At 39.6% G+C, this 17,078-nt stretch overlaps 1 protein-coding gene across 3 annotated transcripts in view; it reads left to right on the top strand.

Moving 5' to 3' along the window:
- The window catches only part of PIP5K1B (phosphatidylinositol-4-phosphate 5-kinase type 1 beta), a 185,406-nt gene that overhangs the window by 63,629 nt on the left and 104,699 nt on the right, over positions 1-17,078 (top strand). For all 3 annotated transcript variants that reach the window (XM_074953282.1, XM_074953283.1, XM_074953281.1), the window contains 2 exons: positions 11,767-11,848; positions 13,510-13,578. In XM_074953282.1, the coding sequence (XP_074809383.1) occupies positions 13,510-13,578 (69 nt within the window). In that variant the 5' untranslated portion in view covers positions 11,767-11,848. The remainder of the gene's footprint in view (positions 1-11,766; positions 11,849-13,509; positions 13,579-17,078) is intronic.

Genomic DNA, 17,078 nt, shown 5'->3' with positions numbered 1-17,078 from the left:
ATTTCTTATTGACTCAGCCAGAATTTCTACTGGGATTCTGGGTGTGTGTGTGCACTAAACTGAGAAGACAACCTCTGTTTCAGAGTACATTCCTCCCATTCCAGACCCTCTCCTCAGGCCACTGTGGGAGGGAAGGAGAGGGCCATGGCCCCACACTCATCTCATTTCCTTTGGTGAGGCTTGATGGTGTGAGCTGTGCAATGCCTATGCTCTGCAGCCACATTGTGGCTGACCCATGCACAGAGACACACCCTCTCTTGTGTATTAGTGCTGAGTCCGCTGAAATCTCCCCCCAAAAGAGACGGCCAGAACTGGTACTGTTAGTGAATACCATGGTGTTTAGGCAAGAGGCAAATCACTGGAAAAACTGTCAAGCCCCCAAAACATAAAATTTAAATGTACTCTGCATCTTGTTTTGTTTTTGGGTTTGGTTTTCGCTTTACTTTAGTTCTTAGTTCCAGAGGCCCTTCCTGTTCTGCTTTCTGTGAAATCATAATTTCTGAAGGAACCTATGGTGTGGTGGATGCGTCTTGGAGTTAGAAATGCAGTCGTATCAAACATAAACTTCTAGCCTTTGTTGACATTATGAATAAGAGAGAGTCCTTATTCTCATGACCCTTTGAAGACAATTAACAGAACTCTTGGGGCTGGATTTCTCAGAATACTGCTGGTTTGGGGAAGCTGGGCATTGCACAATTTTCTGTGCACATGGTTAGGCAAACATAACACTTTTTTTATAGGTTCTATAGAGTGGAATTTTGCCACAAATATATTTAAGAAAAATTAAATGGTCCATGTCTATTACAGCTGAGAATTTCATCTGAATGGAAAATCTAATTTAAAAAAAAATTAATAAAAGTATAGATTAAATGCAGTAGGGATTACACTAAATCTCTCCTTTTACTCCATTGTCTCCTCTGGGTCCTGGATGTAGAAATATTTCCATAACTTTCCTTTCCTGTCTGCTGTAACTTCATTCCTTAGAAGTGACTTGTGTTACAGGACTTCCATCACTTTTAGTGCTTGTTTTCAAGTGTAACACATGCATTCTTGAACTCAAGACATTTAAAAGTGGAATTTGGGAGGTATGACAACTAATGGCCGACTCCCAGATACAAGGATTAAAATCTTCCTGCTGTTCCCTGCTTCCTTTTAAACAATGCCCGTTCCTGTCTTGTATGTGTGTGTTGTTTATATATTAATTACATCTTCTTGCTAGATGTTCCATTCTATGCATCTGATGAAGTGGGCTGTAGCCCACGAAAGCTTATTCTCAAATAAATTTGTTAGTCTCTAAGGTGCCACAAGTACTCCTGTTCTTTTTGTGGATACAGACTAACACGGCTGCTACTCTGAAACCTGATTTGTGTAACTACTTCCAAATGTGGGAGAGACTTCAAAGGCCAGCTAGTCTCATAAGATCTGATCTCTCAGGTCTAAATGGATTTTGCCGGTTTTGAATTCTTTGCCAACATGTAGCTGGCTACCTGCCTGCCTATGCTGCACCCTTCTGACTTTGTGATCCCATATCCCCAAAATGAGACAGGCACAACATTCAGTCCAAGTAGTATTGAGACTTCTTAAATTCCTCTTTCAATGTGTAATTATTTAGCAAGATTCACATGTAGATTTTTTTGGTTATCAAGATTGGAATACCCATTAAGAAAGGTGTGATCTATGTGTGTGTTTTGGATCAGAAATGTAGATTTATAATGGAAACAGCAGAGAAATTGACTTGTATTACATGGAATCTAAATATCTCATTAAAAACAAACCCCACCTTTACACACAGACTCTACCCAATCATAACCTTATTCTAAGGTATATTTGAACATAAGTACAAATAAGTAATAGCTTGTTTTTGGCCTGCCAAAAGGTGTCAGTACAATGATTAATGGCATAGATGTAGTCTGACTTCTATTTTGGGTGGGCAGGGCTCAAGCTAGCTCCTCATAGCGGGGTCCAGGGAGGGAGTGCCACTGACACCTCATGACTCACCTTAGCAGACCAACCACCTATCTGGGTTGGGGAGGGGGGCAGGAGGGGCAACCAAAAATTATAACTCAAAGGTCAGGGAGCTCGGCTCAAAAAGTTTGAAAACAGTTCAGGGAGAGGGTAGCGCAGGGAGAGGAGTAGTTGGAGCTGTTTGCTGGGAGGGGTCCCCTGCAGTCCATGTTCCCCACCCAGGCAGTTCTTACCAGCAAAGGGCCTGGGAGCTGAGGAGCAGCTTCAAGTCCACGCAGCAGGAGATGAGGGAACTCAGTGGTTGCCTGCTCCATGACACCAGCCAGAGTAGCGGTTGTCATGCACTGGCCGCCACCTTCCCTTCCCCTCCCCCCCGCCTAGCTTCCCACCTCCGACCTGGCCAAGGGGTGGGGAGAGAAGGGAGTATGGATCTCCCCTGGGACTGCCCTGCTCTTGCACTGCAGTTTGGGGCAGGGCAACGCCCCTCGTGCCCGCCCCTCCACCCCCCCCGCTAACTCTGCCCATGGGCTCAGGGCTTTTGCCCCAGAGGGGGTGCCGAGGATCAGGACTTCAGCCACGTGGCTCCTGGCTTCAGCCCCGCGGGAGGTGCTGGATCTCAGGCTCTGGATCTCAGGCTTGTGGACCCCCAGGGGGCCATGGACCCCTTGTTATGAGAACCTTAGTCTGAGCTAGGGCACCTCACAGTTCCTTAGGCATGCACCCCTTCTGGAGTGTAAACTCAAACTGACACCGTCTTGCACTGCACAGGGAACTGTATAGTGTAAGCTCATAAAATTTGCCCCGTCCCTGAATGTGGCGAGGAATAAGCAACAGCTTTCTGCCCCTGAGTTATGATAGAGCAAAAACAAATTTATTAACTACAAAAGATTTGAAGTTAACTTTTGCATATGTCAGGAACCCTGTGTTTCAAAGTTTGTTTCCCATGCCAGTCAGCGGAAAAACACTGACATCCCAAGATGCAGTCCAGCACTAGGTGACCTGGTCACATGTCTCTCTAGAGTCACAGCAGCCATCCCCCACTGGCTGTTTGGAGAGTTTACAGAAGGCTCACCAGGTGGGAGATAAGCTTATACTAAGGCCTATTGTTTTTTTCCTAATGGCTCGTTAACCTGAATGGACCCTTCCCAGCCAGCAGTCTATACTGAGAGCATTTTGCCTAGTGGGCGTTGCCCAGGAATAGCTACATGTGAAATAGATATATTGTCAATATTCATAAATTTGGATACAAAAAAGATACATGTATACAAATAGGATAATCATATTCAGAAAACCATAATATTTCCCATGACACCTCACATGCCTTATCTTGCATAAAATACATCATAATTATGTTACTAATGTCACTGAAGAATGTGGGGTGCAGTGTCACAGCCTCCCGCATGCTGCTGAAGACTGAGGCCCAGACTGCCTGCTGAATACCAGGGTGAAAGCAGGTTCTAATGGGCACTGTTGTGTAAAGGGCTCAAGTGCTTTGTACAGCTCTTTTCCCCTCCTGTGGTCCTGCTACACTTTGCCTTCCATACCCAAGTGATATGCTGCTAATATTTCAAACAAGAGATCCCCCACAAATATCCCCACTTAACTTGTGTTAGACCCCAAGCACTTGAGGGAGCAGAGGTGATGCAAAGAGGAGGAGAGAGGGGTTGGCGGAAGCCTATTGTTTTTCATTGAAACAAATCTATTTCTAATAACCACTCCCCAGGATTCAGAGTAGCAGCCGTGTTAGTCTGTATTCGCAAAAAGAAAAGGAGTACTTGTGGCACCTTAGAGACTAACAAATTTATTTGAGAATAAGCTTAGCAATGCCACATTTTAACCAATGATACTGTATTGAGTGCACTCGCTGGAACTGTTTGTTTATGCTTTATCCTGAAGCTGGTCTATTCCAAAGACACGTAATTGGCTCTTCGGAATTGTTTATGCACCCAAAGGATAAGGTATTTCTTGCAGAGAGGATTCAGTAGTGTCCAAAGGTTGGGACAGTTCCTTCAGAGGCAGAGAAGTTACTGTGAACCTCTTCAATTTTGTGACAGAACTTGAACAAGGGGCTTCTGTGAGCATATCCCTGTTTATCCATATTGGTTTTAGTGAAAGATAAATTATTGAAATTGAAGACTTATAAATACATTTATGCACAGGGCCAAGTCCTGAGGTGGTGTGTTATATTGGTAAGGGATTGTATCTAGGTCTGAGGGAGTCTAAGGCCCTGATCCTACAGTAAGCTCTATGTGGATACACCATTGTGTCCAGGTACAGCCCCATTGTGGGCCCCTGCACAGGGGTCAACTCGTGCAGAACTCGCTGCAGGATCAGAGCCAAAAGGAGTTATATGCTGAGGTGCTAGAAGATTGTGTGCTTTGGTGTGTGTGGTCTACTCTAATGTATATTGTCTTACCTCCTTCTGTTCATTGGTTTTGCTACCCCTTCTGCCCACTTTGGGCCCCAGGTGTGTGAGTTAAACAAATTTCATTTCCTTTTTACCCACTTACATCTGCTTACTGACATATAACTCATATAACTTCTACCTGCTTGCACATCACTAGTGAGTTTGGCCCACTAAATCAGAACATGGACAGTTAAGCTTTACAAAGTTTAGTAAGCATAAAAAGGAGAGAGAGAAAAGAACTATATAAGGCAGTTAAAATTTCATTTCTCTCTGGGAATACCGTTAATTTTAAAAAGCACTGAAAATTTAGAGCAAGTGCTCCATTTAATATTAGAAATTGAGCTACTTTCAGGGAGTTCAGAAATTAGTGTAATGTGTAAACTGTAAAGAGAAAAACACAAAGGTGTCTCTTTCATTTCCTGTTCCCATTCCCAGGGACATTTAGAAGTATACTGATTTGTTCTCTACTGTGTGATGGCTTATAGTGTGGAGATCTAATTACTTATTTTTTGAGAAAAGCATAACCTTTATAGTTCAGGAATTAGTTACATTTTAGTCCTCCCAAGCTTTGACAACATTTCTAATAGGCAGCCTTTGAATCACTGAACAGAGATGCAAAGAAATGAAAATGCTGTGGGCAGTCATACCGTATGTACGGTTGCCCATGCCAAAATTCAGCAGATATACAATTAATATGAGTCAGAAGGGTTCTGTATACAAAAGGAAAAGTGATGGAAAAATTTGAAGGAAAAAACGTGTCATAAGAGAATAGTAGCCCTATGTAATAGCTGTTCTTAACATTGATGGGATTAAAAATATATATATATCAGCTTTGAGTTATCAGGTAAGGAAGCAGAATTCCACTGAGCTGAAGTGTTTGCAAAGGGGTACATAGAGGTCCTTTTGGTGAATGAATGGATGAATATGGATACTTTTCATTTATTCATAAACCTTTTATTTTTATTTTTTTTGTTACCACATACACCCGTGCACAAAGAATTCTGATTTGAGAGAGTGACATTTGACATGAAACCTGGAAGTCTAGGGCTGCATCTTGCTGTCAGATAAATGGATGTGTATTGCCATGTAGGTCTGAAAAATCATCTGATCAAATCAGTAACTGACTTGACAAAGCTACACAATGACTGGCAGCATATCTAAAAGTAGGACTGAGCTGAAAATATTACAGTTGAAAATGTTTCTTGCCAAAGTTCAATAAGTGAAGTTTCATAGTTATAAAGCTGACATTTTTGTGACTTTGAAATTACTGTGACTGACCTAAAAGCACTTGTGTAACATGCAGTCTTACCATGACAATAATTCCTTCTAATAGAGCCAATAAATACAGTATATAATGGTAAGCAGGAAGGCTGAAGTTTTCACGTTGAAATGTTGCTGGTAGAATCTTTGCAGGCTGGTTTGGCAAATGGCTGGCCACACTCAAGAAATAAGAAGCACGGATCTTGCATGTTGAAACCCTTTTGTTATTAGTGCTAGCTGATTAATACGATAATCTAAGTTTGTCTTGTGACTAGTATTAAATTCTTTTAGTGTGAATTCTTGTGTTTTATTCCAGACAGGCAACAGGCCAGTTTCAGGATCTTGAATCCCCCTGCGGGAAGGTATTTATGAAAGGATTAGAAGTGATTAGAAAGTAGCTTCTGCTAGTAAATAAGTTTATCTGAAATGCACAAAAGTATGAACAGGATTTCTAGATTAATTCTGAAGCATTGTATGATGATGGTGAAATTATTCAAAAACAGTCCCCTACAGTGTTTCATGAGATCTCAAAGTATCTGTTCCAGATTCTTTCTCAGAGATGATACTTAGTTCTGTCTGTATGTAGTTGTTTGTGGTTTATATGAAACCAATCACCATGCTAGATGGACATTGACATCTAGTGTTTAAAAACAAAAATAGACATCTGTTTGTATCTTTGAAAATAAGTGAGATTTTAAAAAAAAATCTCACTTCACTTACCTACAGTTATCATAATGGATGAAAAATAGTGGTACTCTTTCATTTTAATGTGTTCTTCCTAGATTTGGTACTCATCAGGGTAAAGTCAGGTGGTGTACGTGTGCAAACAGCTGACAACCCCCTCCACAAAAGTTGGTTAGTAGCAACAAGTGCTAGCAATAGCTTTGAGAGGCAACATTGCTTATATGTAGAATATGCCAATTAAATAGCATGCTTTTTATTTATAAATGAAATAGAAACCAGGTTCTTCTCTCTTTTCTCATAGAAAGTTAAGGGACTGAAGATTCTGAGAAATATTTTATTTTTTCACATTTGGCAATGGTAAGAAAGCAGAACTAATTATTAGTTGAGTGTACTAAGAGAGGCTACCAGCAAGAACCCCCCTCCCATTTTTTTTTTGTAATAGGGCCCCTCTCATTGAAGTTAGTGGGAGTTTTGCTGTTGACTTAAATCTGAGCTGAAGTGGACTAAAGTAATAATAGTGATTTCTTTCATTAGCCAGACCGAGAAACTCAAGTACATATATAAACAATAATTTAGTTCTAAGCTTTGGCTGTAAGTATTTGAGTGTATGTACCCTCATGGTTACTAGGCTAGCTGCACTGCTGTCCCTTCTTGGGTCTTACCGAGTGCCCTGCCCCCACAGTGGCAGGCCTCAAGTCTGCCTCTCCTGCGGTGGAGTTCTGCAGTTTGCAGACTCTTAGACCAGGACCTGGGCTACAGCCTGTTGGGTGTCAACCGTGACTACTTTAGCATGTCCAATGATGTTTGGCACCTGTAAGCATTATACTGTAGGGGCCTGTGACACATTTGCAGTGCTACAGAAACAACTTTTTCAAAACCAAGTGTAATTTATTCATTACTCAAAGGTATAAAACAGGTAGAACACAGGGTAAAACAAAAGGCATAGTCATGTGGGTCTGTCTTTCACGTAACTCCCCTCAGCCAGCTAACTCCATCCCTGGCAGGAAGAAACAGCGTATAATGCAGCAGCATGCTCCCGGTCTGTCTCAGACTGTCAGCCGTTTCACTGACACATTCTGGCCAGCCTCTTTCAGCTCATCTGACACCCCCCCCCCCCCACACACACACCCTTTTCTATCCTCTTTTGAGGTTTTAGGTCTCCTTTTGATCCCAGGCTTAGGCCAAGTCTACACTACAAAGTTTTGTTAGCATAGCTATATCAGTCGGGGGTATGGAAGAAACCTCCTAGGCTAGCCAACATAGCTATGCCAACAAAACCACCAGTGTAGACACAGCTATGCTGACAAAAGTGCTTCTGTTGGCTGAGCTAATGTCTTTCACGGAGGTGGTGTTACTGTGCTGACAGAAAAGCTCCTGTCATCATAAGCTGTGTCTATGCTGGATGCTCTGTTCATATAGCTTTGTTGTGTTGACAAGGCCTTAGCCTTGAGAAAAGTAAATCCTCATAGCCTGGTTGGAGTCAGCTAAGCAAGTTCTCTACCCAACTGATTGCCAAGCCTTTGTTGTGTTAACTCCTTTGAAGCTGTGTAGCCAAGAGGCTCTTACCTTTCCTGTTTGGTTCTTTAACAACTTTTATACTCTATGCATTCAGGCAGGCAGTAGTACAAAACTGAACAGGGAAACAGTCACACAGAATATTAATAAAGAATAGACATTCTCGCCATTCATCACATTCACTAAATAAAAACACAAATTTCTGCTTCAGTTTTATGGTAGATTAAAATTAACAGCATTGGAGCTTTTCCTGAACACACACTTGCATACCGATGGCTCATAAACTCTGGGAAGCCCACATTCCCTCTATCCCCTTACTATTCGACTCCTATTTCTAATACACACGTGGTGATTGTTGTATCAGTGTTGTCCTCAACCTTCCAGCTGCCTAGGGAATATCTACATAGCAGAACTCAGGTGTACGGACCCAAGCTTGCACTGTGGTGCTAAAAGTAGCAGTGTAGATATTTGGGCTTGGGATCTTGGGCCCTGGACTTCAGAACCTGTGCTCCAGCCACAGCCCAAATGTCAACACAGTTATTTTTAGTGCCATAGCACAAACCTGAGTCTGTAGACCCTGTCTCTGAGACTTGCTGGCTCGGGGTGCTGTTTGCTGTGCAGACATCCCTTAAAAGGGACCGTTACAACATGACTGGATATTTTTTTTTTTATTTTATTTTATTGCCTCAGTGGAGGAGCCTGATAGAAATTAGCCAGTGTAATTTCTGGGGAAAAGTGTGGAGTGCTATTATCTCTGAGGTCACTGGAATTGCAGCTTGAGTTTTGTAACATTAGACTGTGTAGGAGACTAAGCTTTCCAGTGATGTGAAGTAAATCATAAAACACAAATGGTTGCAATAAAAATGATTATTTTCATTTAAAAGAATAACTTGTTTTAAAAAATCACAATTTTTTTAATCCGAATTTCAAACAAATGTTAAACAAATATTAATAATAGATGTGCCTGAACTGAAACTTTGAACCCAGAGCTGAACCTCTTCCTTCAATTTTGGATTCGGGTGTGGGGGACCCAAAGCCAGAGACGGTAGTCTGCAGAAGTCTGGAAAAATGCTTCCTAAAATTACTCTTGGGGAATAACGTGCCTTCCCCCATGCCCTCAAGTGGGACTGTGCCTGAGGAGCCACAATGAAGACATTTATAAATAGCCTGGTCTTCGATTGAATGGTGAAGTAATTCTGGGTCTTAAGTTTCCGAAAACTCCTTTAATCTCAGTGAGTTGCTTCTACCTAGAACTGCCTGGCCCATGCTAAGATCAAATACTGTAGTTCTCCAGGAACTTCTTCTGTTTCAAATGAGAGGGTAGTAGAGGACTTTAAAAATCAGAGGTGTAGTGTAGCCTGTGAATACATTCCAAACACTTTGGGGATATAATGTCCCTGCACTATAAAAGTACGATATATTTTTGTAGAAATGAAACAATTACAGTAAAATATGTATTTTGCAAAGCACCTCAGTACCAAAATGGCACCACAGGTCTCTAAAGAATAAAGAGATTAGGTTAATTTACTGAACTAATTTGTTATGCAAAACATCTTTATCATATTCTTTACAGCTAATAGGGACCTGATTCTTCAAGATACTGAGCACTATAAATTCCCATTAAACTCAAAGGAGTTGAGGGTGCATGGCTCCCCACAAGCCTGGGACCAGGAATAGTAATGGTTCTATCTGGGCCAACCATCTTTAGAAAATAGAAGAAACTAGCACAAATAGGCAAGTTCTATTTTCTTCATAGAAATTTAAGTTACATGTTCAATTGTTACTGTAGTCAGGAAATCACCATCTGTCTTCCTAACCATGGCAACATTACAGGGGCATATTTTTCACATGGATGAAATGTTCTTGAATAATTTATCTGGCTATATTGGGCACAAACAGGCTTTTCTTCCACATCCGACATGAATGTTTTCTTCAGCTAACATTTTATTGGGAGGAAATTCCTATGCTGTATTGATGTTTGACTTTCTTTGAGTTGGTCTGATCCTATCTCAGGTTAATGTTGGGAGTAGCATAGGATCTTGCTTTTGTTTGTTTGTTTGTTTTGAGGAGCTTTCGTCAAAGCTTCCGTCTTAAAGTTACCAGTAGCAGTTAGGCTGTCTTTCTGGTGAAATTTGAAACCATGGTAGCATTTTTCTAGAGAAATGTGTCTAGGTTCTAGTGCCACTGGTTAGAAGTGTAAGTGTAGATGAAGCCTAATGGTATTGTTATAAAATAGTTGAAGTAGGTATGTTTCTGAATAAATGAAACCTACTTTAAATGGCTCTGTCTGACTTCAGCGGGAGTTCTGCCTGTAGGATGATGGCAGGATATGGCCAACTAATAACATATTAATAATGAAGATATTAGTTGCTTATGAAGACTTAAAGGGCAAAATGAAACTTGTGATGCATGATAAAATGCTGGTGTGTGATATTAAGAAGTTCATCCTTCTCAGAGGACTTGAGTAATACATTTTTTTTAGCTCTTAATAGAGAAACTAATTTTCCAGATATGTAGATTTGACACAAGCCATATTTGATCTGTGGGTGAGGCAGTTCTTTAGTCATTTCAAGTGGAAAAGTTTGCTGCTGTATGAAAACTTCTTTAAAAAGTTAAGGATAGGCTTTCCTTCCAGGAAAAATTACTTTCACTTTAGGTGAATTAAAAGATCTACTTTTAAGTGTGTAGATATGTATAGGGAGACGTTTACACTGATTGCAAGAGCAAAGTCAGAAGTGTTCATGGGGGGGGGGGGGTGGAGAAAAAAATTGAACTACCATCTTATGGGTATAACTTTACCAACAGAGAGAGAGAGAGAGCACAAAATTGGAGAGAGGAACATTTCCACAGAGGTACCAAATGGCACCCATGTACCTTATTTATTCAAGAAAGCAATTCTTCTTGAAGTCAATGGGGCTACTCATGTGAGGAAAGCAAGCAGGACTTATTCTATAATTAAGCTTGGCAGAACTCAATTTTTATGTTTTTTTTAAATATAATTTTGACAGATATTGGTTTTTTATTTTAAGCTTTTTTAAATTGTATCTATTTAAATTTTCACAGTTGTGGGAAATTATGGATGAGATCAGACAATTATTTAATGACTAGATACTGAGATTCAAAAAGTTAAAGCATTAAAACTGTTAGAACACAAATTATCAACATCACATGTCAAAATATAAAAAGTAAATATCCTTAAATCAAACTTAAAGTTTTCAAGAAGCATTTGTCTGTCTTTGCCTATCTGTAAATTTCAGTAATTATCAGTGGAAATATTTTCATGGGTTTTTGTGTGTAGGGTGAAATTGACATTTACCAATAATCAAATTTTTCCAAGCTATAATATATTAATTACATAATTACAATAGCTTAATTGTATAAAGGCTAGAATGCTTTGTATAGTAAGTGCTGATTGAGTTCCTTTTGAAGTAAATTTTATTATTTATTTACTATTCAGTGCCCAGTCCTGCAAACTCTCTCATGCAAATAATTCTGCTGACTTCAGTGGGACTACTTGTATGGATATGGATTACTCAAGTGAGTAAAGGCTGCAGGGTTGGGTGTTCACTTTACAAACTTTTCAGGGCACAGAACATGTCTTAATTATGTTCTGTACAATGCCATGAAAATTTATGGCCCTACATAAATGTTTTACAATAAGGATGTCTGTGACACAGTAGCATTGTATCTAGGGTAAAGGCAAGTTAGAGCTCAGAAAGGATGACCATATTGATCTTATTCAGTGTAGCAAAAGCTAGTTCTATTAAATGACATTAATAATCAGACCATTTGAGAACGATCTTGTATTGCGCTGCTTCTTGCAAAGCTCTAACCTACTCAGACAGTAATGTTTCATGTAGAAAAGAATTTTTAAACAATATATAACAGATATTACACTCAGATTACATAATGCTGAATGATTTTTGTGTTAATAGGGACCTGGAAAAATTGACAGCATCGATGAATGGGTTGACGGTCACTCTCAGCTCCAGATGACTTGCAGTTTAGTTCAGAAAGGTATGTATATATTCATTATAACACTAGTATGTAATACTGATAAAGTGTATCAGGATTTAAAACTTGCCATTTTAATTCTTCCTTTCCTTGGCATCTACACTTGCAGGTGATCTATAACTTGGCCGGTGGGGGAATGTGATTTATTCTTGAACTAGTGTTGCTTTACTGCAATTAGCAGGTACAATGTCAAACATCACCTTGCAACTTTGGGCGCACAATGTGTCAACTTAGCCACAGGTCTTGGGTCTTTTGGGCAAGCAGGGTGTGCCATCACAAATCTAGATCCCAATCCTCGTGGTTTACACTAGTTATTGCATACATCAAGCTTGTCTTGCAGAATCTGTTGTGAAGTCAAACTTTGACTTCTACATATGTAGTCTTGTACAACATGCTTGGAGTATAATGTTGGAGAATGATGGAGGGTCTAGCTCTTAAATGCTGCTAGGTCTGAGAATGTGCTGGTCTCAAATGGTGACATTAACTTAGGGCCAGTCTACACTGGCAATGCTAAAGCGCTGCCACGGCAGAGTAGTCACAGCAGAGTGCTGGGAGAGAGCTCTCCCAGTGCTCTAAAAAACCCACCTCCACAAGAAGCGTAGCTACCATGCTCCCAGCACTGGTGCACTGTTTACACTTGAGCTTTACAGCGCTGAAACTTGCTGCGCTCAGGGGGGTGTTTTTTCACAACACTGAGCGAGAAAGTTGCAGCGCTGTAAAATGCCAGTGTAGACAAGCCCTTAGTCTCCCCATTGAATTTATAAAATGACCTAACTACAAGAAACAAAGGCAGCTACATGTATTTGTGTTAGAGGGGAAAAAGGAATCCATCTTTCAGATGATTGTGTTGAGGGTCTAAAGGAGGGGAAGATGAGAATGCAGAAGGTGTCATTTAATTGGATTCCAGTAAAAATCTGATAGTATGTCCGGTCAGTCTTGTTCTCCAAATCTTATTTACTGTTTGTTATCTGCATTATGGTCCTGCCTGGGAGCCCCTGTTGTACTAGGTGCTGTACAAAACCAGAACAAAAAGACAGTCCCTGCCCCAAAAAGCTTACAATCTAACTAAATTTAGCCCCCCAAAAAGTTTGTTCAAGTTGGCTTGAATATGAAAACTGACTGGTGGGTTTGAAAGTTGCTGAAGGTCCATAACCAAAGGGTGGTGACAGGTGATCACTTATCAGATATCTAGTGCAATACTGCACTTGGTCATGCTGCTAGGTCTGGATTCATCTAACATTTCTTTAATAATCTGGAAGAGGGGGTAAACCGAATGTTACTGATGATACTAACTAGGAAAGAGTTACAGATATTAGTAAGGAAAGAAATAATACAGAAGGACCTAGAGAGATTAGAAACAGGGATGAAAGTTGCAAAAAACATATTTATATTTATATTTATATTTTTTATATTTATATTTGAGTGGATGGCAAATTTGGCATGAGTTAGTAGTGCGGGATGTCAGCAGGAAAGGTCAGGGCAATCTTGGGCTCCTTTGAATACCGATTTAAGTGAGAGGCCAAAGAAACCCTAAACAATTTTTTGAGGAGTCTTTACACAATTTATTAACTTACTACTGTCCTCTCTAAAAATCTAAATTTAGCAAGTAGGGGATAACAAATTAGTATTTTTGGTTTTAAAAAAATCTGTTTTCTATCTCTCAGATGTCATCTGTTACTGAAAATGGAGATGCCCCTGCTGGAAAACAAAATGAGGAGAAAACATATAAAAAGGTAAATGTGACCAGTAATCTTCCTTTTGTAACAAGTATCGGAGGGGTAGCCGTGTTAGTCTGTATCCACAAAAACAAGGAGTCCAGTGGCACCTTAAAGACTAACAGATTTATTGGGGCATAAGCTTTCATGGGTAAAAAACCAAGTGGGTTTTTTACCCACGAAAAGTTATGCCCTAATAAATCTGTTAGTCTTTAAGGTGCCACCAGACTCCTCGCTTTCTTCCTTTTGTAAGATTGGATATATTGTACTAAACTGGTGTAAAAGAAAACATTCTACAGCTTTGTCTTTTTTTAGTCTCTAGAATGTATTTTCTTGGACATTTCTCCATTTCTTGTGTGCATGAAAGTTTAATACTTGAGCATTCCTAATGTGGAGCCTTCAAAGTAGAAGAAAACAAATCTCCCTCTCCCTCAACTTTGTAGTTGCTATAAGTCAAACATTCATCAGAATAGGCAAAAGAAGCAAAACAAACGAGAAATGCCATTGTTCACTTCTGAGTCCTTTCTCTTTTGTAAAAGTATACCAAGTTCCTATACCCAGTCAGTGTGACTACTCAATATTAACGTCTCTTTTTAAATACACACCTTGCTATAGCATGGGAAATTCTTGGCTCCTAGCAACAGAGATATCTCTGTTGCTAAAAACACTATTGTCCGAGAATCTAGTACAGTAAGTTCTCAAAAGCTTCAAATGTTTGTACTGTGTCTCTTGACTACAAATTAACCCTCCTTATTTTTTGCCAAAGGTGTGGTTTTTGTTTTGTATGGGTTTTAAGGTAATTTTGTTTAATAGATAACTTAATGCCTTTAATTCTTTCTTACAATAACGGCTATAGAGATTAACACAGTATTTGTAGCACAGTGCAACAGAGACTGTTGTTTAGGTGCTACATCAACATATGGTACCTTTCTTGCTGCTGCTTCCTCTCGATTTTCTGTATGGGTGACATTAAATGAGAGTCTTAATGGCAATGATGGTACCCACAATAAGCTTTTTAAAATTAAAAATAAAATATAAATTTAATGTAGAAAAAAGTCAATATCCTTATAGTGAACAAATTCTTGGCTACTGGATTCAGTTTTCTCCTTTTGGGTTACTAACACTGTTCTGTACATCAGGGACGGTCCCTCCCTTTGTGTTTGTACAGTGCATAATACAATTGAGTTCTGGCCTGTAAGAGTTCCTGCAATACCAATAATAAATGATGATTTTTCCACGTTTTCAGTTTTGCTATAACACTGTTAGTAAAGTCCAGGAGGATTTTTAAACATTCAATTTTAATTCTTCCTTTCCTTGGCAGCCACACTCACAGTATGTGGGTGGCTTTAAAATTCCAGACCCTTTTCTTTCCTCAGAAGCAACAGGCAGTTATATTTCTGAGGTCGGTTTATAGAGGTAACTTTTTGTTGTTTGTGTCCGCATCCCTCAAGGATTGAATACTGATGGGTGTTTGAGACAGGGGTACAGAAAGAGGCTGGGTTCACTGCTCCAGTAAACTAAGAGAATATAGTACTGCCAATGCAGAGGTACTGTAGGTAGAAAGAGAATACTTTAGTTTATGAAATTAGTACTTGTTCACTTCTTCCATGAGGAGTTTAACCTCTAGTGGCAACAACTCACTTGTTTCTTTTGCTGTACCTATTCTGTCTAGACTCATGCCCGTAGCTTAGAAGTTCCTAATCTTTCTCTGTCCCCACCCCAATCCCAAAAACAGCCACAGGTTCTTGCCACAGCCCCAATTCCACAATGCTTTGTGGCTGCCTCTTGCAGTTCTTTGCAGCTAATTTTTAATGATAGGAAATGTGCCCAGAGATTGACAGGTGTATATTCTAGAGCTATTTTTTTTAATGAAGTATACATACAATATCAGATTGATCCAGTTTTGCTGGCAACTCACTTATGTTATCCTAGTGCAAAATGACACCAGTCATGACCTCTCAAATCTCCAGTGGAGCAGTAGAGATAAAAGGAGGCATTGGGACATCAGCAGATTGTATTTATTTGTTTGTTTATTTAAGGAAGAACTGAGAGCTGATTTTTAAATTGTTGCTGTCAATATGTTCTTAGCTAGGAAAAGTACAGAGATGACCAAGTATTTCTGTGATTTAGAATCTTTACACGGACTACCTAACACACTGGTTATTCTGCAGGGAATTCTTCTTCATATTAATTTAAGGAATGCATTGTCAAAGGGTGCTTGAGGTTGTAGTTGCATAAGTTCCTGGAATTTGGAGGTCAGAATCTTCTGTTTTTGGACTGGTAAGAGTTCATGCTTTTTCCTCTTAGTATTGTCAACAGGCCAGATTTGCTCCAGGGTGGTGACAGTTCACAGGAGTAAGTCTACCTAGAGCTAGAGTGCAGCAGTGCAAGCTACTTGCAACCCCTGTTCCATCACAGGCCCAGAGCTGGTGGCATAACTTCAAAAGTGGGCAGTCCTGGCCCAGAGATGTGCTAATTCAATGACAATCCCGGCCGGCCATGTTTGGCTGGGCTCCTCTTGAGCCTCAGTAGGATTTTAAAGCTATCATCTCCCAGAGTAACACCCCCACCCTCAACATCACAACTCTCTCTCTAACTGGAGGGCCTCTGCCCCAGTACTAACAATTTATAGTACTTTACTAAAGTGCTGATTAAGTAAAGTACATAAGCATGTGCTTAAGTGCTTTGCTGAATCTGGACCTGAAATGGCTTTTTAGGAGTCTAACCCAGCAGACAGACTCCTTGCAAATACATACTGTAACATTTAAAGATTTAGTAATGTTTAGATGACAAAAATAAAACCAAACCATTATGGCCACATTCAGTTCTGGTGCAACTCTACTGAAGTCGATGGAGTTGCACCCGCTTTACAGAAGGGCTGAATTTGGCACCTAATATTTAAAAAGCAAAATTATTTATAAGACACACACATGTGGCTTGTGCCTTTGATATTGTATTTTGCTTCTTAATAGCTTATTTCCTGTGTGTATTCATCTCTCAGAGTAATAGGCAGTGACTATAATGTTTGCAGAGGTTTAGTCACATTTATAAAATACATACAAAAAAGGAATATGATACATGGAAAATTTCTACTTGTGATGTAAAATCCAGTGACCCATAAGATAAAAAGAAGTGGTATAAATATGAGCCTTAGTAGTATATTCCATTTTCCATGTCCAGAGAGAAATAGATTTTAATAATCTTGGTCCTTCTGTATTTTCCAATACATTTTAACTATGTGTGTGTTGGAATATATATATATTCCTTAAAGAGCAAGTAATATGAATGACTCCTGTTGACAGGTAGCTATGGAAAAGAATCACAAAATAAACATAGAAACTAAAGTACATAGTAACTAATCACAAAATACTATAATTTTATTGTAAGTAAGAAGTGGGCAGCATTATCTCCTGTAAATGTAAACAAACTTGTTTGTCTTAGCGGTTGGTTTAACAAGAAGTAAGACTAAGTGGACTTGTAGGTTCTAAAGTTTTACGTTGTTTTGTTTTGGAGTGCAG

The sequence above is a fragment of the Natator depressus genome, chromosome 5, assembly GCF_965152275.1.
Source record: "Natator depressus isolate rNatDep1 chromosome 5, rNatDep2.hap1, whole genome shotgun sequence".
Taxonomy (NCBI): Eukaryota; Metazoa; Chordata; order Testudines; family Cheloniidae; genus Natator; species Natator depressus.
Note: the sequence above shows the minus strand (reverse complement) of the source record. Positions and strands in the feature narration are given on the sequence as shown.